Raw genomic sequence first — 22,747 nt, forward strand, 5'->3', positions numbered from 1 at the left:
GATGGGCAGCTCAGACATCTGGGCGTAGTAGTAGGGGAGGTAGCGTGCATAATTCATCCTGTCATAAGCAAAGCACCATGGGATCATTGCTCGAATGCTAGCCAAGTGTAGCATCCAGTCTCCCTCTCTGGATGCTCGGATGAGCCCCAACAAGATTTCAACCATGTCCAAATAGGACATCCAGAAGTTCGAGAGGCTGCCGTTTCCACCTCTAAGGAACTCACGGTAGACTTCAAATAGATCCATGATGCGTGTACAAGAGCTGTTCTCGAGGACCTCCTTCAAAGCATGTTGTGAGACTTCTTTCCCAAGGCTGTCAATGGTCTTCAGTGTCTCATTCAGGTGAACCATGTCATTCCTGTGAGTTTCTTCCAACCAGGACAGGAAACCATTCAAGGTCAGTCGCATGAGAGCCTCATACAGGAGCTTGTGTAGTCGCACTGCCCTGTTGTACTTGCGGCCATCCATAACACCAGCAATTGAGCCTTCTGCAATCATGCCAGACTCAATGCAGAGGTCTTTGAGTCCAGCATCTTGGAAACGCTTTCCTATTATTGCCAGCAGTGTGCGGATGGTGTGGAATACCCCAAGCCTAACGATGATATCATGGAACTTGTCATGGTGTTTCCATGTGATCTCGACAGCCTTCGCACACAGGGCTTGGTCAAAGACACAGACAATCTTCCTCAGGCCTAAGCACTGCATGATGCTCAGTGACTGGTTAAGCACCTCGTTGACAGTAGACATTTGTGTCGCTGGAGCATTGATGGTAGGCAGATAGCCTATATTGTCGGGGATGACCGTCATCTCTCCTCGAGTCCGGATGTTGAAGCCTGTCCAGCTGCTGACTGACTGTTCTTCTTGTTGTGACATGCGTGCTAGGACCCAAAGAAGGTTTTTCTCTCTGGCAAGCTTAGTATTGGCTGCAGTATCGGGATCTGACTTTTTGCTTTGTGGTGGCCCTACCCGTTGTCCAGCATTGTAAGTTGGTAACATTGGTGGGGGTCCATCAATGCTTCTCTTCTTTGTTTTCGGAACAGTGGGCATGGGTTGGACAGGAAGTGGGTTGACTGGCTTTGCTTGCACAGCAATCCCATTGACTCTGTGAGATGTTCCCTCACCACTGACAGTTTCTTCAAGATGGTCGATATTGTCCCAGGCTAAAGTTGTGAATATGCCAGGATGGATGTTAGCTGGAAGGGCAATGTCACTCCCTGATGATGAGAGTTTCTGGAGACACAGGGCAGTGTTGATCTCTTCCATCTGTGAATAGGACACACTGTGACCAAGTCGGTTGAGGATGTTTATCAACTCTACATTTCCTGTCAACGATTTGACACTGAATGGCAGAACAATGTGCTTGGAAGGCTTGGTATTTCCACATGTCACTGCATATACTATGTCATGGCCAAATGACTGCAGAAGGCACTGCACTCTCTGGGATGCATGATCAGGATCATTTGAGCCTGTGAGTAGAGAGTACAGGAAGATAATGAGCGACTCTGGAATGGTAGGACATTCTGCTTCTGGTTTGACTTCAGGCGGCCAGGTTTGAGGAACATCTTGACTTTTAATGTCTGCTCTCAATTTGATGGCTGCTTTGGCTATAACATCTTGTGCACTGACACTTTTCAGGGTCTGCAGCTCCCTTTTGAGAGACTGATTTTCTTTGGCAAGTTCCCTCATGGACAAGTTATCGGGATAGAGGAGGAATTTTCCTTTCTCATCAGGGAATATCTGCAAGGCTCCAGCAAACTCACTCTCCAGATTTCGCCTTATGTGCTTCTTGGTTGATTCCTTGACTTGGGCAATGCCTTGGGAGTTCATTGAAGCTACCAGTCTAGAAGAGAGATCAGTCATTGTCATCACTTGAGGATTGCCAAAAAGCTCCATCCTGATGAAGAGGAACAGCTCATTGTATGCTTTATTCACAGCAGCTTCATACTGGGCTGCAGCATCATCATCTTCATTGCTGGCAACCTCTCCTTTGGAAACCTCTTCTTTGGTGTAAAGTCTATAGCATGCCCTGTGGTAGTGCCCTTCAGCTGCTACAAGGTCTCTACTCACAATGGCAAGGATTCTGCTGTCCCTTTTCTTTGTGGCTGCACTCCTGATCTTTGCATCAGCTCGCAGTTCTCGACACTGCACCAGTACTTCTCTCGTATTCTGTCTCTTGGAATATTTGCTGTTTTTCTGACAAAATATGCACTCTGCATCATAAGTCCTAGATGTACTTGGAGCATGTCGAGCTACTCTCTTAGAATGTTTCTCTTCAGCAGAGACACAACTTTTCTTTTCTTTTGCAAGGAGACCATCAAGAATTTGCTTCATAGTGAAGATACTGCGACACTTTCTGTGGTAGTAGATTGCTGGAATCTGTCCCTCAGGAATGTCTTTTGCCAGTTTCAAAACTGGTGCATGATTTCGTATCTGAGCTGCCCTGAGCAGAGTTCTCCATGAGTCGACATTTTGTAGTGAAACCAGCTTATCTGTATCATCAGAACAGTGGATAATGCACTCCACCCGTGGGCGCTTTGGTATTGGGTAAAAACTTGCTTGTTCACCAGTGGCCATATTCAGTCAGTTTTCACCTGCCACATACAAACAAATACATGTAACTTAGGTGTATGAACACTACTAAAACAAAGTTTACTTTGCTTCACCAGCGTCATATTACCATTATTTATCTTACATAGCCACAAATAGATACATTACCTAGTTGCTATGCAACAGCTGTATTTTGTCCACATGAGGCCGCTAAAATCAACACAAGATGAAAGTTCCTCGTAGCCACTTTAACTAATCATATTAACATATACATTAAAAGAACATGCTAACATTATGGAAAATTAGCTTACAATCTTCTCCAGAGTGAGACAAGAAGATAGATACCAGTTTCCTCTATATGTGTTTAGTAGAAAGCTATCTGGCTGCACGTTAGCCTAGCTTAGCACAATGAATGGAAGTACACAGTACTGGTTATCCTTGGTTGTTGGCCAACTAAGAACTGTCCCAGAGTTTAAGCTAGGCTAATCAGTACCAGGGGTGTTGAAATGCTATATTTGTAAAAATCTGGGCAAATACACAATCGTGAGAGGCACAGAAACAGGTTTCCTGAAAGAAAAATGAAATAGCTGCTCATTTGGAAAGGTTATCATGTATTATTTTACTTCTGTTAGTGTACCAAATAAAATGGCACCAGTGAAGTTGTGTCACCTTGGGTGATATCGATATCTGGTCTGACCCATGGACTAACTGGCTTTGGTCTAGTTAGTTTCTTAGTAATAATGCCCTTCTAATTTAAGGTTCACAATCACCTCACACAATGAAATAGTATGGGTATATTATACATTTCCTGAATCTTTACAGTCCTGTGAGTATTCCAGTTTTTGTGTTTTGTGTCCCTGATATTCCTAGATGCCACAGGGCAAAAAGAAAGTATATAGTTTAGGCGAACATTGCAGAAAGATGTGTGTTATTGACGGGTTGAAGAGCTCAAGTGACCTCTATATTTGTGAGAAATATCCACAACAGGGCTTGAATGAAAGCTAAGAAGGTCCCCTTTAAAATGATACCAAAGACAATATTATAGAACATTGAAAAATGTCCTGACCATGAGGCTAAACCAGGATATGCACCAGCGTCTAAAATGCAATTTACTTTAGGGGGTGGTTAACTTCATGAGCTGATAACTGTGATACAGCTGCCACTCAGGAATGGTTATCATACCAAAATATCATCTACAGACATGGATCCTTTCAAAAATTATAAGTAAGTTTTGCCACCTTGAGTGTACCGAAATAGGAAATTTTGGGCTCTGGCTCATGGACTAATTGTGTTGTTGTAGAGCAGAGCCCCACACAGCTAAGTCATCAATGTAAACCCAGGTACCTTCTAGACCTTCAATGATCGTTTCCATTGCTCTGTGATAGATTCCAAATGGAAGTCTAAGAAACAATATCGGCCAAACAGTGAACGCGCAGTACTTGCTGCTCTTATCATCCAATTTCAGTTGCCAGAAACCATGAGATGCATCTAATTTACTGAATAATTTGGTCGCTGACATTTCACTAGTGATTTCTTCCCATTTCGGTAGCTGGTAGAGCTCTCTTTTAATGTTCTCATAAAGGTCTTTGGGGTCTAGGTACACCCTTAACTCACCATTGGGTTTCTTTACACATGTTATGGATTTCACTCAGTCTGTCAGTTGTTCAATACATTGTATGACTCCCAGTTTCACCATCCGGTTGAGTTCTTTCTTTAAGATGGCTTAAAGTGGTGGCTTGGTATCACTTTTCAGCTGTATTCTGTAGGTGAATGGCAATGTCCCTTGGCTTGTGAAAATACCAGGAAACTTTTGCATGATGTCAGTTACTGTGTTGCTGTGAGTCTTAAGAACCACCTTTTCACTGTTGATTTGGTAGACTCTCTTGACCAGCTCAAGGTCCTCACATGCTTTGTCTCCTAGCAGTGACTCATGATCATTAGGAACAACCATGAACATCAGGTTTTGTTACTTCCCTTTCACATTCAGCCTGCACACCCAGTGTTTCTATTCGCTGTCCATTATATGCCTTCAGTGGGACTGTGTTTATGTATTGTGGCTTCTCTTTAAGTGCTTTGTCTTTTACACTAATCAGGTTGGCTTTTGCCCCTGTGTCTAATTTAAAGAACACCCTTGTCCCATTAACTAACAGAGGTGCCATCCATTTGTCTGTTTCCACTGCACTGACTTGATGTCTATACTCTTAGTTGGCTGCACACTTTTTTCAGAGTCACAGGTAACCATGTTCACTAAAAATTAATCACTCAGTGAATCACTGTCCTCATCAGTTTCATCCACTATGTGCACATTGTGTTCTTTCCTTTCTCTTGAAAAATACATTTTTGCATAGTGGTTTTGTCTCTTACACCTGGAGCACGATTTACCAAATGCTGGGCATTGCATGGGTTTGTGATTATCTCCACAACGTTTGCCACTACATGTGTCACTTTGCTTGCTTCGAGCGCCTCGGTATTTTCCGCGGCCATTTTCCTTGAATGAAACGGCATCTACATTCGCACTTGGCAGAGCTAAAGCTAGTCCCTTGGCATATTTTCAGCACTGTCCAAACTGAGTTCTGCTTCTCTTAACAATCTTTCTCTGATTTTCTTGTCACATGTGTCAAACACAATTTGATCATGAATCATTGACTCTTTCAGTGCATTGAAGTTACAGGTTTATGAGAAAACTATCCAAAGTCTCTCCGCGTCAGTGGTGCCCCCAGGAATTTTTCATAGGGGTGGCCAAATTGGGCCACTGAAAATCTTGGGGTGGCACACCAAAACCAAAAGCTATGACTGAATTTCAGGAATTCTATTACGCTGTTGTAGTATACTGTATAGGCTAGTTGAAAACTGTCAATATGAGAGTTAAGTTAAGCTGCTGTCAGAGGCAGACTTTGCATGAGGGAGGGAGTGTGACACAGTGACGGATGATCAATAGTGGCTGGCTGCCTGGCTATGCATTTGTTATTTTCTTTGACATTAATTACTATGAAAAATATACATTATTGATTTAAATGAACAGCACCTAATGTAAAATATCAGATAGAAGCATATTATGCATAATCAGAAGCATATTCTGCATATGCCACTCATGGCTGGGGGGGCCAGCAGGGGGGCCAGGGATAGTATCAGGGTGGCCGTGGCCACCCCTGGTCACCCCTCGGGAGCGCCACTGCTCCGCGTTGCATCCACAATCTAAACACATACCTCTCATAAATCTCATTCTTTTTTGACAGGCAGTGTTCGTCGAATTTCTTGATGACTTCGTCCATCTTGTTTTTTTCTCCCTCGTTTGCAAATGTGAATGTGTTGTACACCTCCAGCATATCGGCTCCAGCGATGGTGAGTAGCATGGTGGTCTTTCGCTCATTTGACGACCTGTCATACAGCTTGAACTGCTGCATGAAATTTCTCCAGTTCGCGTCTACATTTCCAGTTAACTTTTAAGTCCCTGGTGGTTTTATCACACCCATTTTCTGTCTGGTTTACTCCTGGTACCATGTAATGTTCGGTTATATAATAAATCATGCTGAAAAATAAATCTTGTCTCTGTGTATTTAATCATGTCTTGTCTGATCCATGGCTGTCACATGTTCTAATCCTAGAACGTTCTGTGCATGACCCTTAACCCTATACAATAAACAAGATATACCAATACTGCCACCTACTGGCCTGGTGGGCACATATCATTACAGTCGCCTGACAGCAAGAAGGTCCTGGGTTCGAGCCCCAGGGTAGTCCAACCTTGGGGGTCGTCCTCTGTGTGGAGTTTGCATGTTCTGCCCGTGTCTGCGTGGGTTTCCCCCGGGTGCTCCGGTTTCCTCCCACAGTCCAAAGACATGTAGGTCAGGTGAATCGGCCATACTAAATTGTCCCTTGGTGTGTGTGTGTGTATGCGTGTGTCAGCCCTGTGATGGCCTGGCGGCCTGTCCAGGGTGTCTCCCCGCCTGCTGCCCAATGACTGTTGGGATAGGCTCCAGCATCCCCGTGAGCCTGAGAGCAGGATAAGTGGTTTGGATAATGGATGGATGGATCAGAGAGTAATTTAAGATGCATCTCTATGGAAGCACCCACATAAAAGACCCAGTTTACTAATACTCAGCTTTCTTCTAGAGTCAAAGTCGTTTGCTTTGTTTAACCATTGCTATACCAGAAAGACTTTGAGACCATTGCTATACCAGAAAGACTTATACATTCGCCTGTCCATCTCTGTTGATGTTGCACAGTGTTTTGGCCTGAGATTTGCCTTGATGTCGTGAGAGCGTGAAGCAGAACCTGAAAGCCTGAGACTCATGTCAGATGCGTGAGAGGTGGCAACCCTGCTAGCGCTTTTCTAGTCTACTGACCACTCAAAGCGCTTTACAGTATGCCTCATATTCATCCATTCACACACACATTCATACACTGATGGTGGAGGCTACCATGCAAGGTGCCAATCTGCTCATCAGGGGTTCACTGTTTCGCTCAAGGACATGCCACGCTCTCTGGAGGAGCCGTGGGTCGAACCAGCGACCTTCCGATTACTAGACGACCCGCTCTACTTCCTGAGCCATGCTGTAGAAGCAGTAGAGTTGCACACAAGAGTACATTACTACCAAAGCTATACATAGTTGTTGCTGAATGCAATTGCACATTTGGTTTCTGTTTCTCTGAATTTTTAATAGTAGTAGTATTTAGAAGACAATTAGCGACAGGCATGGGCGCAAGTCCATGATGGGATGGCATCCAGCACTATATCCGTGCCCCTGTCCATAGGGTTAGTTGTTGTGTCAGGAAGGGCATCCGACGTATAATTTTGCCAAATCAGTATGCGGATTGACAAGACACCATATATCAGATTGGTCAATGCCCAGGTGGACAACGGCCGCCATTGGTGCTGTGCCCTCACAGGGTACCGATGGAAACCGTAAAATCCGCTCTGGCGACCCCCGAGAAACAGGGAATAAGCGGAAAGAAGAAGAAGTATTTAGAAGAAAAAACATTTTCATATAGCTTTGTATGCATTTAAAATGGATCTATCATGGATCATGTTTTATTTAGATCCAGGACGTTAAGGTCTTGGTTAAGTTTGTAGCTTATTACTCATGTTTTCATATCCTGTATGAATGTAAACATAAAATATAAAGTTTTGCTTATCATATCAGATTTGAATAATCATAATTGTTTTGTTAATGTATTTATACTAAGATTTATTCTGTGTGTGTGTGTGTATGCGGAGGGGGCACCACAAAGCAAATATGGTTAGGGCACTGTAATGGCCAGCAGCAGACGTGACGGCGAGGACGGGCTACCATGGGATGAGGTGTGGTTGGGGATGGCTAGTGTGTGTGTGTGTGTGTGTGTGTGTGTGTGTGTGTGTGTGTGTGTGTGTGTGTGTGTGTGTGTGTGTGTGTGTGTGTGTGTGTGTGTGTGTGTGTGTGTGTGTGTGTGTGTATCTGATGGTAAAAGTCCCTAACCTACACAGATAAAGTGAGAGAGGAAGGCTAGAATGAAGTAGGAATGACATAGACTGTGGGCATGCATTTACGTAGTGTGCTCAAAGAGCGGTGGGTGGTTGGGAGGGGTTGAGGTCTTAAAGGGTTTACTGTTAGCTGCTTAAAATTCTTGTAATGTAACTAACACAAGCAGCACATGCTATCTGAAAACAAAAAAAGGACTCTATAGCAAAAAACAAAATGGAGGGGGGGTATGGGATAATGTATTGTGTTTACTCAATGTGTCCTCCACTCGCCTGTACCATGGTTCTCCCGGGGATTTCACTTTTCAGCGGTTGATAAGAGGGTCTTTCATTCGCCATCACTGAGGAACATATGGCATACATAGCTTCGCTTTGTGTCTTCTCTGATATTGTCAGATGCAGATAACTCCCCTGTTGCCTCCTGCGTTAGTGTCTGTCCACAAGTGTCTGTTGCCAACATTTTTTTGTGTGCAGTTGCATGTATTCCTGACTCGCTGTGTGTGTGTGTGTGTGTGTGTGTGTGTGTGTGTGTGTGTGTGTGTGTGTGTGTGTGTGTGTGTGTGTGTGTGTGTGTCTGGTATTGATATTCCACCTGCAGCTGAAGCTGAAGTCAGTGTCTTTAAAGTGTCAGCCCTCAGCAGCCACTAGGTGTATGAGTGTTACAGAAATGGTAGAGAGAGAGAGAGAGAGAGAGAGAGAGAGAGAGAGAGAGAGAGAGAGAGAGAGAGAGAGAGAGAGAGAGAGAGAGAGAGAGAGAGAGAGAGAGAGAGAGAGAGAGAGAGAGAGAGAGAGAGCAAATTCGGGCACAGAAAGAAAAACAAAAAGTGAATAAAAAGGTGGAAGGGCCGACAGAGAAACCATTTTCGCAGAGGTGAAATGCACGTTGGTCCTGAGCGACTCAAGTCTTTTCTCTTTTTTACAAACAGACAGAGAGACAGACAGACTACGAAAGAAACAGACATGGGACAGATTGGGGGGGGGGACGAATACGCAGAACAAAAGACACTTTGTTTCTTTGTTTGTTTTGGGAGGGGGGCTTACAATAATAGCTGATAAGGGACATGCATCAGCAGATTAAAACAACGTTATTGGTTATACTGAATGTCATTAAAGGTCACGCAAACAGGGTTTTGTTTGGTTTGGTTTTTTGTTTTTGTCACGTGTGGATAATACATTATAAGATGCAATATCCCATGCATATGTCCATAAGTCTTCGGACACGACTAACAAATACGAAATGCCTCTTGCTTGACTTCCTTGGTTTAAAAAAAAAAGCACAAAAAAGGAACACTGTTGCTTTAAATGACAACACCTCCCAGTCAGTGGATGTAGGCTGAGTTTCAGCGCAGCAGCGCCGTCAGACTGAAGCGTCCACTCCACCTGTCAGCGTGCACCACAACTGAGCGACTCGCACAGGGCAGGGGAATAAACCCCCAACACTATTAAAAACCTTTTTTCTCCCCCCCCCCCTCCGTTGGATTTAACTGGAAGTCTCCTTCAGGGCACTCGCACGTCTCTAAGGACTTGCAGGTTGCGTCCGTCGCCTCAATGCAGAGTTTAAATCCGCGAGCCAACAGGTGCGTCGTATACCGTCCGTCACACCAATTTGGACTTTGCCCGTCTGGCTGATTTGAGAACACATGTATACAAAAAAAAACTGCAGGCCTGCCTCCAATCGTGGTCTTAAACTCGACATTTAAAATCTTTTTTTCTGTTTCTTAAAGCCAATCTGCAAGGTTATTTGGAGGTAGAATATACGTGCGTATGTCTTGGACATGGATTACTGGCACCCATCTCCTTGTTGGATTTAGCTCGTCTCGGGTGGAGTTACAGCCGTCGTGCTTGTTTACGCCTCCATACACCGACCTGAGCACACCTTTAAGGCTATACACACGCCCGGAACAGGTGGATCCTGTTTTGTTTTGGATTTTTTCTTCTTCTTCCTATTTCTCTCATCTCGCACTCTGTCCCTGTCATATGGGGAATCAGGTGGAGAAACTGACCCATTTAAGTTACGCCGAAGTCCCGACGTCCGACCCGAACGGGTTCGAACCGGATGGCGACGACGCGCCGCGGATCGGCGTGTCCTACATTTTCTCCAACGACGACGACGAGCAGGAGGACACGTTGGACATTCCGCCGGACGACCGACCGCCCGTCCGGGAAGAGAAGCCGTTTGACCCCCAAAACCAGCTGGAGTGCACGGTGCACTACCGAGAGGAGTGCGTGTACGAGAGGAACACCGCGACCCCGGACATGGTCGCCACTCACTCTGCGGAAAACCTGCTGAACAGGTGCAGACCCGGTGACCTGGTGGAGTTCATGGCGAGCGGGCAGTATCCGCACTGGGCGGTGTACGTCGGCGACTTCCAGGTGGTTCATTTGCACCGGGCCGAGATAAAGAACAACTTTCTCGCGGATGCCAGCCAGGGTAAAAAAGGTCGGATCGTGAACGGTCTGTACCGGTACCGTGCGCTCCCGGCCGACGTGATTGTGCGCAACGCGCTGGACCAGGTCGGCGCCAGAGACAGAGACCTGTACTGGAGGAACTCGGAGTGTTTCGCCGCCTGGTGCCGGTACGGCAAACGAGAGTTCAAAATCGGCGGGGAGATCCGAATCGGGAAGCAGCCGTACAGACTAAAGTTGCTGTTTTCGGAAAAGAAGAGCCACGTGTTGGAGTTTCAGAGTTTGGAGGACGTCATCATGGAGAAGCGGAGGAACGATCAAATCGGCAGGGACGCCGTCATGCAAGAGCTAGCGGGCCACCTGAGCCCAACGAATGAGATTAAAGACGAGCGTTTCCCCGATTGATTGGCACAAATCCCCGCAGGCCTGTAGAAACAAAAACAGGGCACCGATGGTGAGAGTCTGGTCCCGTTTTAACGAGGAGGTTTGGTGCGTAAAAAACAACTTAGCTGTCGGTTACAGAGCTGTTTTATGTGTTACCCCCGACCGATTAAGTCTCTACCTATGTTTTTCTGCAGCCTAAACGTGTGCAGATGGACCCAGACTTAACTTGCCCACAGTGATCCTGATTTAACAATTAATTTTTTTCTTTTTGCACAGTGAAGCCAAGCCAGTTTTTTTTTTTTTTGCCTGTTGACAATGATAAGAATGCTTGCTCTTGCACAACTCAGGCGTTGGTGACCCGCACAGAGTGGATGAAAAGGACCAAAGGTTTTAGTGTTGTCTGTCTACCATAACAATTCCCTTCCATTTTTTATTTCCATTTATCACACAGCTTTTACCTTGACTGGCACAACCACTTCTTTGCACACTATTGATTCATGGGTCTTAACAAGTTTGTTTGTTTGTTTTTTTTTGTTTTGGAAAAAGGCTGTATGACAGTATATGAAAATAAATATCTATATTTCACTAAAAGAGTTATATTTTCTGTTTAAGTGCAGTTTTGAGTCATTTTTTGGAGAATGGTTATCAGGAATTGCAGACAACAAATGTCAAACATGGAAGATAACCTCCTGCATCATATAAGCATCAGAACTGATATTTGTTTGTTTTGTTTTTGTTTTTGATTTGTTTTTTTTTAGTTCGTTTTTGAAGCAATTTGTTGTAGTTAAAAGGAAAAAAGTTTCAAAAGCTACGGACACGTCATTAAAATCCCAGTTTGACCCCTGGAGGTGGCCAGCGCTCAACTGGTTAAACTGGTGCATGGTCCCTGCCTGTCGTCTGTGTTATGTGGTGGGGAATGAAGGCATCCCTGTAAGTAAAACAGCTGTAGCCCCAAGTCTGATGCAAATATTTGCCTGACAGCAACTCCATGAAACAAGTGACATCATCTCTGTTACTTCATCTCCGTTTGTGTTCATTTCGTTTTATTTAAACCCCCAAACCTAAAATAAGCCATATGTGAATCAGTTCTTTTTAAAATCCTGTTTTTCTCTGTCCGTTTTCTTCCTCTTCTGCGGGAATACAGCATCCACGACAACTGATGAGAGAAAGTGTGTTTTTATTTGCACTCCCACAAAAAGTTTTAACTTCATCTAGCCAAATTATATTCTCTTCCACCATTTTGAGTGTTTGTCAAATTCATAAGGTAGTGAAATGTGTATCATATTGCCACCTAGCTATTTTTTCATTAATATAGTTTACATATTTGGATTTTATAATGGCATGAACACTGATAGCATAGGCACCTATATATAACATTCGGTTATGCTACTGTGATACGAAATGATCTCAAGATGGACAAACTCATAGGAAATACAATTTTTCCCTTCATTCTATATTCACATTTTCTCATTTATCTTAAGTGACTTGCAAGAATCAGCAATTGCGGCTCCATTGATGAGCCAAAACATTATGACCACCCACAGGTGAACCGAATAATGTTGATCATCTCCAAACAAGGGCGCATGTCAAGGTCTGGGTAGATAAGATGGTAAGCGAACAATCAGTTCTTGTAGTCAATGTGTTGGATGCAGGAGAAAGGGGCAGGAGTAAAAACCTGAGCAGCTTTGACCAGGGCCAAATTGTTATGGCCAGATGACTGGGTCAGAGCATCTCTGAAACAGCAAGGCTTGTGGGGTGCTCCCGGTCAGAGGTGAGTACCTACTGACAGTGGTCTGAGGAGGAGCAACCTCAAACCGGTGCTAGGGTGTTGAACAGCCAAGGCTCATCGATGCGTGAGGGTAGCGAAGGCTATCTCGCCTGATCTGAACCGATGGTCTACTGTGGGACAAGTCACAGAAAATTTGAATGATGGTTACAGGAGGAATGTGTAACAACACACAATGCATTGCACCCTGCTGCGTATGAGGCTGTGTAGCCGCAGACTAGTCAGAGTGCCCATAATGACCCCTGCCCGCCATCAAAAGCACTTACAATGGGCACACAAGCGTTGGAACTGGACCTTGGAGCAGTGGAAGAAGGTCGCCTAGTCCGATGAGTCCCATTTTCTTTTAGATCATGTGGATGGCCGTGTACATTTGTGCCATTTACCTGGGGGAGAGATGGCACCAGTATGCACTGTGTGAAAACGACAAGCCTGTGGAGGGAGTGTGATGCTGTGGGCAATGTTCTGGTAGGAACCCCTTGGTCCAGCCATTCATTTAGGCGTCAATTTGACATGTCCCAACTACCTAAACTTCGTTGTTGACCAGGTACACCCCTTTATGGCAATGGTATGATGGCAGTGGCTTCTTTCGGCAGGATAATATGCCCTGCCACACTGCAAACATTTTCAGTAATGGTTTGAGGAACATGATGAAGTGTTCAACGTGTTGCCCTGACCTCCAAATTCTCCAGATCTCAATCCAATTGAGCATCTGTGGGATGTGCTGGACCGACAAGTCCAATCCACGGAGGCCCCATCTCACAATTTACAGGAGTTGAAGGATCTACTGCTAATGTTTTGGTGCCAGATATCACAGGACACCTTCATGGGTCTTGTAGAGTCCATGCCTTGGCGGGTCGGCACTATTTAGATAGCACGTGGAGGATCAACAGCATATTAGGCAAATGGTCCTAATGTTTTGGCTCATCGGTGTTGTCGTGTTTGAAACACTAATATTGCTCTAAACTGTTTAAGTAGATAACTGGAAAGTGCACATGGCAGACTTATGGCAGCAACGTAGTATATTTATTATTACGCTGTAACAACCTAGCTATCCCGAGTAGAGCGGAGTACCAAGAGAATGCCCTGGTGGCGATTCTGCCTTATATACAGGAAAGGAACAACCAATAGCTGACCTCCACCTCATTCAGCACCAATCACATTGGTCTGTGAACATTCAAAACCAACCAACCCACCCTGGTTAATATTCTCTGTTGGGAACACCACAGCTCCTCCCCTGTAAATTCAAACTTCTTTTTTTTCTAGGATTCTAACATATCATTTTTTCTCATAAGCTCATAACCATGTACAGTATTTCTTCAACAGTAACCATACATTACATTACAGATTTCTTTTCTTTTTCTTTTTTTTCAATAACCAATCTGCATGTCAGTCACAAGTTCAGTCTATCAGGAGGACGTCTGTCTCTCACAGGACGAGTGTTCCTTTCCACAACTGGCGGTGGTGGTTCTACAGGTCGTTCTTCCACAACCTGTGGTTCAGGATGTTCTGACACATCAGTGTCTGCATTGAAATCATCAATCTCCCAAGAAGCTCCATTACAAGAGTCCATTTGAGTCTGATCTGGATTTCCCGTGACACCCAACATCTGGTTCACATGTCTTTTCACACAATTTCCATTTACTTCAACACTGTATGTGACAGGACCCAACACTTCACTTATAACTCCATTCAACCATTTCTCCCCTCCCCTGTAATTTTTTACCAACACATGTTGACCAACCTTAAAAGACCTAACACGGGGAAGATTTGGTTCAGACTCGGTCTGCATTCTCTTAGAGAACTTTGGTTTGATAAGACACAACCTGTTTCGCACCTGTTTTCTCAGAAATAGCTCAGCTGGGGTCTTTCCTGTCTTAGTATGGGGTGTGTTTCTGTACCCAATCGGAAAATTTGCTACACAGTGCTCAAGCGTCATACCACCAATGGCTCTATTCTTTGCAACGGATTTCTTAAGATTTTGGACCAATCTTTCAGCTAAACCATTACTTGCAGGATGGTATGCAGGTGACTTGATGTGTTTTACTCCATTTTTAGTCAAAAATTACTCAAACTCTTGCGATACGAACTGAGGTCCGTTATCAGTTACAACCTCTTTAGGCAACCCATAAGCTGCAAATAAATTTCTCATTGCTTCAATTGTCTTAGATGAAGTAGTAGTGGTCATGGGAACTATCTCTGGCCATCTAGCATAGGCATCCATCACTACTAAAAACATCTGCTTGTGGTCCTCAGCAAAATCAAGATGTATTCTTTCCCATGGACTTGAAGACCATTTCCATGTATGTATCGGTGCGGTGTATAGTACACTGATTCACTTCACGTTCAATACTGTCATCTAATGTAGGCCACCAGAATAAACTTCTGGCGAGGGACTTCATTTTAACTATTCCCCAGTGGTGCTCATGTAATTCCGACAATAGCCTGTCTCTTAGTTTATCAGGCACTACCACACGGTAACCCCATAATAAACAATCATCCTCAATGCTAAGCTCTAATTTTCTCTGAAAACAAGGCTTCAGTGACTCATCCTGTACATGTTTAGGCCATCCAGTTAACACCAACTGTTTAACCACTCTTAACACAGGATCTCTGTCTGTTTCTTTGGCTATTTCTCTAGCAGTAAGAGGTAAGTCTTCCAGGTAAGACACTCTGTAAATTGGGTTTGACACCACATCTACATCAGGCTTCACAGGTAATCTTGATAGAGCATCAGCATTGCTATGCTGCTCTGACTTCTTGTACTGGATTTCGTATGTATATGCTGCCAAAATTAGAGCCCACCTTTGTAATCTAGCGGCGGCCAGTGTTGGCACACCTGTTTTACGCCCCAGAATTTTCAACAGTGGCTTGTGGTCTGTCAATAACAAGAATTCCATAAAGATACTCATGGAATTTCATAACTCCAAAAACAAGACCCAGTGCCTCTTTTTCCAGTTGGGAGTAATTCTGTTCTGTTTTAGTTAACATTCTGGATGCAAATGCGATAGGTCTCTCACTTCCATCTTTCATTTTGTGGCTGATTACAGCACCAACTCCATAAAGAGAAGCATCACATGCTAGTATGATATGTAACTCTGCATCAAAATGTACTAACAATTTATCTGACTGAAGAGACTTCTTTGCACTATCAAATGCGCTTTGACATTTCTCTGACCATTCCCAGGTTGCATCTTTATGCAGCAATGCTGTCATTGGATGAATCAGTGTAGATAGATTAGGGATAAACTTCCCATAGTAGTTTAACAGAGCTAAGAATGACCTGAGTTCAGTTACATTTTTCGGGAACTGGGGCCCTCTGAATAGCATCTGTCTTTTCCTTCATTGGATGTATGCCCCTGGCATCAATGACATGCCCTAAGTATGAAACGCTGTTCTGCATGAATGCACACTTCTCTCTTTTAACCCTGAGATTGTAAGTTTCAAGTCGACTAAGCACCTCTTCCAAGTTAGTCAGGTGCCTTTCTGTATCTTTTCCAGTAATTAAGATGTCATCTAAATAACAGATGACCCCTTCCATGCCCTGAAGAACCTGATCCATAATCTTTTGAAAAATAGCAGGGGCGCTAGCAACACCGTAGGGTAACCTATTGTAGTGATACAACCCTCTGTGTGTGTTGATAGTTAGGTAATGTCTTGAATTGTCCTCTAACAGAACTTGCTGATAAGCCTGCGACAAGTCTAATTTGGTAAACTGCTGACCTCCTGCTAGTTTAGCAAATAAATCTTGGGTTTTGGGTAGTGGATACTGTTCCACATTCAACCATGGATTGATGGTGACCTTGTAGTCTCCACATATTCTCACACTATCATCCTTTTTAGGCACACAAACTATTGGAGCTGCCCACTCACTGTAATTAATGGGTGAGATGACACCTTCAGCTTCCAATTTTGCCAGTTCTCTCTCTACGGCTTCTCTTAATGCATAAGGCACGTTTCTAGGCTTACAGAACTTGGGCACTACATCTGGAACTACATGCAGTCTGGCTTCAATACCTTTTAACTTGCCTAGCTCAGGTTTGAACACTGATGCATGTCTGGCACACACATCATCCACTGTATCAGGAGCCACTCTGTTGACTCTTGACCAGTCTAGCTTTAATTGACTTATCCAGTCTCTGCCCATTAATGCAGGACCTCTTCCTTTCACGACTAGTAGTTCTAGCTTTTCTGAGCGTTCCTTGCATTTCACCTTTGCTGTGAATTTTCCTATCAACGGCAATGATTCCTCGCTGTAGGTTTTCAGCACACAATTTGCAGGACTAAGTTTCACATCTTTAAACCTGCGTTTAAGTAGAGTTTCAGATATCACTGACACGGCTGCGCCAATGTCTACCTCCATTTTCACCCTTGTACCATTTACACTGACATACACATAGTAGGGTTTCACAATGTCACCTTTACCCGTGTCCATTGCAAAAAGTTCGGCCCCTCCACTGTCCAATGTCTGACCAGTGTCAATGTTCTGTACAGCATGCACCATGCACCTTGTCGGCACACAGCAGTCGTCTCTGGCACTGCAGAGCTGAGGCTGGATAGGATCTCCATCTGCCCGAAGACTGTGAACGTTGCTCTGGTCCACGTGCTGGGGAGCGTTGCAACCAAGTCTTCCCTGCTGCTTGATAGCGCTGGAACTTGTGCATGTCCCGTGCTGGAGAGCGTGGCAACATTCCAAATGCCTGGTCCCTTTCGATGCCTTGCCATAGCTTCCTTCTTTAGGTGAACGGCATGCTTTTGCGATGTGTCCCTTTTTCTTGCACTGGTGACACTCTGCGTCCTTGAACCTGCATTCATCCGGTCTGTGGCCTTTTCCATTGCAGCGATAGCAGGGCTTTCCATTAGCTGTAGACTTTACCGTAGCCTCTCTATGCTTTAGGTTAGCCTTCTTTTCCACCACATTAGCTTTATAGCCTTTCTATGCAAACTGTTGCGCACTGTTGCCTTTTGTTACCTCAAAAGAAAGTGCCATTTCAACTGCGAGCTGTAACGTTAAGTCTTTTGTGTGAGCAGCATTGAGTAACCGATCTCTTAGCTCACTGCTCTTAACTCCACAGACAAACCTATCACGCAGTGCTTCATCTAAAAATGTTCCAAATTTGCATGTGGCTGCTAACTTTCTCAAACTTGCAATGTACTCACTTATTTTTTCGTTTTCCTTTTGGTTTCTTCCATGAAACTTGCATCTCTCGGCAATAAAGTTGGTTTTCGGGATGTAGTGCTTTTCTAGCATTCCCACCAGTACTTCATATGTTTTACCCGATGGCTTATCTGGTGCACACAAATCCATCAGCAAGCTATGTGCCCTTTTTCCTACTACCGTAAGAAATACCGCTTTGGTTTTCTCATCTCGAGTGTCCAATCCATTTGCTGCGAAGTACTGCTCTAACCGCTGGCGATAACTATCAAAACTTTCCTCACTTTCCTCGAAGTGGAAATCTTCTGGCTTACCGAATGCCATCTTCTGTTCGACGGTCCTTTCACTCACCTACGTCTCCCTGGTTGTTCGTTGTATACTTCTGCCTCGCTAGAGCTGCTTGACATGCTAACTCTGTGACTTCCAACTTAAACATCCCCTCCTTGTCGCCAAACTGTCGTGTATGAAACACTAATATTGTTCTAAACTGTTTAAGTAGATAACTGGAAAGTGCACACGGCAGACTTATGACAGTAACGTAGTTTATTTATTATTACGCTGTAACAACCTAGCTATCCCGAGTAGAGCGGAGTACCAAGAGAACGCCCTGGTGGCGATTCTGCCTTATATACAGGATAGGAACAACCAATAGCTGACCTCCACCTCATTCAGCACCAATCACATTGGTCTGTGAACATTCAAAACCAACCAACCCACACTGGTTAATATTCTGTGTTGGGAACACCACAGCTGTATCTCCATGTGTCAACCTATAAACATGTTAGAGCACCAATAGTAATCATATTATAGCCAAGAGTGCATATCATGTCAAGCGCAATTAGTATGAATGCACAACAGGTAGATCACTAACAGGGATGAAGATGGAGATTCAAATTACAAATTAGCTTGACAATGTCACAAATCAGAAAAACAGACATGTCATAGCCTCATAGCCAAGAGTGCAAGTCCTGTCAAGTGCAAATAGTAAAAGTGTGCAATAGGCAGCTCACCATTGTGGCCTAAGTAACTGGAGTAGGGGACTCAAATTATATTTTAACTGGACAGTGCCACAAATCAGTATAACAGTAATGCTAGAAACCATCTAATGAATTAAGGTAGGCTTGGAAAAGAAAATATTTTTTAGGCCTTACTTGAAGTGAGTGAGTCTATAGCTCTGATGGAAGATGGGAGTTCATTGTGTGAGAAAAAAAGTCTGGGCTTTAAGTATTAGAGACAGTAGAATGAGATGAAACTAAGAGCAAGCAGGAATGTACATGTTGAATATACTGTGTAACCTCATCTTGTACATCTTCCTACGATATACATCACATGTGTCCTCTGTGATGAATGTCTTGTGAAATCATCAAAGGACAGAACACGTGTGATTGGATATGAGATTATGTGATCGGAGCCCATAAAAAGCATCGCCTTCGGGAATGACTACAGTTCAGAGTTAAGTCAAACAGTGGCCTGATGATGTGAGGTTGCTTTGAGGACTGTGTGTGCTTTTCTGCATTTCAGAACACGCTGATGGGGCTATCTCATAGCCAGTATGTAGATAAGGTAGTTTGCCTGCTTGTTTATCTTTGGATGTGTTTGCAAGGAGATGACGCTGTAGTCATTTTGGTGCAGGTAAGGTCCCAATGGATCATCAGCAGTGCCACCAAATCAGAGCTGCTGGACGCATTTACATTTCTTCAATCCTCTGTGGCGCTGCACACTGATCAAATATGAATTGTGTACTTGGTGATGGATTTTTTTCTCTATAAAAAGTGTTGTTTTTTTTTTAGCTCCAACACAGTCAAAGAAGCATTTGCAGTTGTACCAGATGTTGCCGTCACCAGTAGTGTCGTAGAATGAACTTATTCCTTATTACTGGAATTTAAAAAAAATGCACTTGATCACCCTGTATTAGAATAACTATTGAAACATGGAAATTAGCCTTGCTCCATTCTCTGAATACATAATATACAACACACAAAATACGTATTGAGTTAACTGAGTAGTCTCGAACAGGGACGAGACGCTGTTCATCCCCGGTTGAATTAAGTAAATAAATTGCCCACTGATGGAGAACTTGGTATCAAATTACATGAGGTGCAATTAGAGAGATCAGTCAGCCTTAAACAACTTGAAAGCACTCACTTTTAAACTTAAATCTCTCACACACACACACACACACACACACACACACACACACACACACACACACACACTATAAAACCAACAGACGTTTTTAGTATATATCTTTGATGTTCTCTCACTGATATCTCACTGAAGCAGTTTGGCCTATGGTGGTTGGTCTGCCTTGTTATTTGTGGGAGACTGGACGAGAGCCCGTGCCCCTCTGGCGATTTGGCCACATTGCAGATCATAGGGAAAAACCAGGACTCAAACCAAACCCACTCTCTGTTTATAAAACGTCTTTATCAACAAACGTGTCCTTCCCACACATAAACACGTCTGAATGTACTCGGGAAGAGATTGCATCTGACAAGCCTACAGGAGACAGGAAGATATTTTAGATGCAGCTTAAAGCCCTCACAATTATTTAAGTTGGGCCATTCGGCCCCTACAAAGCCAAGGGATCGGTGACTATTACAGGAGAGGGGGATGGGGGGGGTTGTTTGTTAATTTCAGGTTATGTGGAAGATACATTGGTAGGTTTGGTACTTTTAATCCAACCCCAAGGGCTCTATCAAAGAGAGTTTTATGCCACTTGATCTGTTGTTACTCGAGCAGCATCTTCTGCACTGCTGGGCGATGCCGTCAGTAGACGGGGATCCTCTATAGCCAGTGAAGAAGGGGAATTATTCACAGCTGTGGGGAGAATAGTGTGTATGGCTGTGATAAGATTACCGTGATTACACCAGCTTTTGATTTGCATTGCCATGTTGAAAGTTAAAATGAGATTTAAATCCTAATTTGACACCATTCTCCTTGTCTGATATACTGGTTGATACCCTTTGAAAACGAGGTCAGTTCATAATCGTTCTAAGCAATTTCAGAGCTCTGCCCTCATTTTTATTGTGTTGCGCAGTTAACTTTTTATTCAAGGAATTAGTTGATGTGACTTCAAAGAACTGCTAGCTTGTTTCTTTACCTTTAAAACGGTCAGATGACGGGGCACAGTGCCATGGGGTTCAGGGAGTCGTTTTGACCACCCGCTTGACTGAATCACTCTCATGTTTGTGTTTGGGAGGACAGTGCAGTGTCCTCTGAATCAGAGAGAGCATAATGAAATTCCCAAAATCCGTAACTCCAAAATTAACTACACTGTTTTCATTACCAATCATCGATCTCTGCTGCCGTGCCTCATCTAACTTTCTTTGTATTTCATAGTATACTTTTTCCTCATGGAGGGCAGACCACCACCATGGGGTTAATGATATGACTCGCACCCCTGCAGTTTGACTTGGACTGGAATGTGTTTACTGTTCAACGGCGTTTCAGACTGGCCTTCCGCTGTGATCCTTTCTTGTCTGGACATGGGACGACAACAGCTTGTTTTCTTAGCCACACAATGGCAAAGGCTGTCGCCTTTCCCCTCCCACTTCCATGGAGTTCTGAGGTTGGCATTCAATTTCAAAACCGCCCCCCCTTTGCCCCGCTGTTAAGTGTTTCTGCTTTTCCTCCTGCTTTTTGCCTGCCAAACCATCATGAAATTAAATTTGTACGCTACTGTGGAGAAGGTCGATGGCCTATATGTTCCTCCCCTCTCTTTTGTGCCTTTTTTTACTTTACTTGACAAATCTGGTTTTGTGAGACCAGTCGGAGAGCTATGGAGGCGGGGCCATTGTTACGAGCTACAAATGTGAAGTGCCCACGCTCCAGTTGATTTATGCTAGTCCGCGAAGTTCAAATTGAACATCAGCACTCAAAAACATCAGTGTTATAAGTCAAGTTTTTTTGTCTGTCTCTCATTCTTTCTCTGGCCTTATATCACCTAAGAAAATCGAAAAGAAAAGCTGTTTTTGAAGCACACCGACCGTCAACAACAAGGTATGTTGTGAGACGATACAAGACCAAAGCCTCTCTGGGGAAGCCAGTTCATTCAGGTGCCATCTTGGAAACGCTGCCAGGCAGTTCTTCACCAACAACACCAGACCGGTGTTTTCCAATGGGGAGTCATATGTATCTCAAATTCTGAGACACATAGTATCATTTGCATTTAATATCCAGGAACACTGGTAAATTGTACAAAACATGGAGTATTAAAGTTTGTTCCAAAGGGTGGCGTTTTCACAGATAAAAGGTATTGTAGCGAATTCGGGGGGCAACCACAGGAACTGCTGCAGCCGGGACGCGAATCCGTATCTCCCGCATCGCGGGAGACATTGCTGACCGCTCGACTAAAGGGTCTGACCCGTTAGCCAAGGACCAACGTGTCTACATATCCATGCACATTACACTACCCCCCTCCTTCGGGAAGCGCGTTCCCGCGCTTAAGCATATCAGCTCCTTCACGCCTCTGGGCGCATACGCTTCCGATGGCCTTACGGTCTCACCATCCCACTTCTGACACCAATGTAGCGAATTTGGGGGGCAACCACAGGAACTGCCGCAGCCGGGACGCGAACCCATATCTCCCGCGCTGAGGGAGACATCGTTAACCGCTCGACTAAACGGTCCGACCCGTTAGTCAAGGGCCAATGTGTCTACTTATCCATGCATGTTACACTCCCAGAAGCGTGAGGGAGCTGATATGCTTAAGAGCGGGGACGTGCTACCCGATGGAGGGGGGTAGTGTAACGTGCATGGATAAGTAGACACGTTGGCCCTTGGATAACGGGTTGGACCCTTTAGTCGACTGGTTAACGTTGTCGCTTGCGGTGTGGGAGACACGGGTTCGCGTCCCAGCTATGGCGGCCCCGGGCTGCCCCCTTAATTCGCTACAGTACTTTCTCACTTTACTAATGCGAGTCGTGATGGCGTGGTGGCCTGTCCAGGGTGTCTCCCCGCCTGCCGCCCAATGACTGCTGGGATAGGCTCCAGCATCCCCGCAACCCTGAGA

General features: G+C 44.4%; 1 protein-coding gene across 1 annotated transcript; it reads left to right on the plus strand.

The window, feature by feature from the left end:
• Positions 1 to 9,823: 9,823 nt before the first annotated feature.
• LOC130118389 (protein LRATD2-like) lies at positions 9,824 to 11,346 on the plus strand. Its single transcript, XM_056286822.1, has one exon. The coding sequence runs from the start codon at positions 9,983 to 9,985 to the stop codon at positions 10,814 to 10,816; it is 834 nt and encodes a 277-aa protein (XP_056142797.1). The 5' UTR covers positions 9,824 to 9,982; the 3' UTR covers positions 10,817 to 11,346.
• The last annotated feature ends 11,401 nt before the right edge of the window (positions 11,347 to 22,747 follow it).

Source organism: Lampris incognitus, chromosome 9, assembly GCF_029633865.1.
Source record: "Lampris incognitus isolate fLamInc1 chromosome 9, fLamInc1.hap2, whole genome shotgun sequence".
In the NCBI taxonomy this organism is placed as follows: Eukaryota; Metazoa; Chordata; class Actinopteri; order Lampriformes; family Lampridae; genus Lampris; species Lampris incognitus.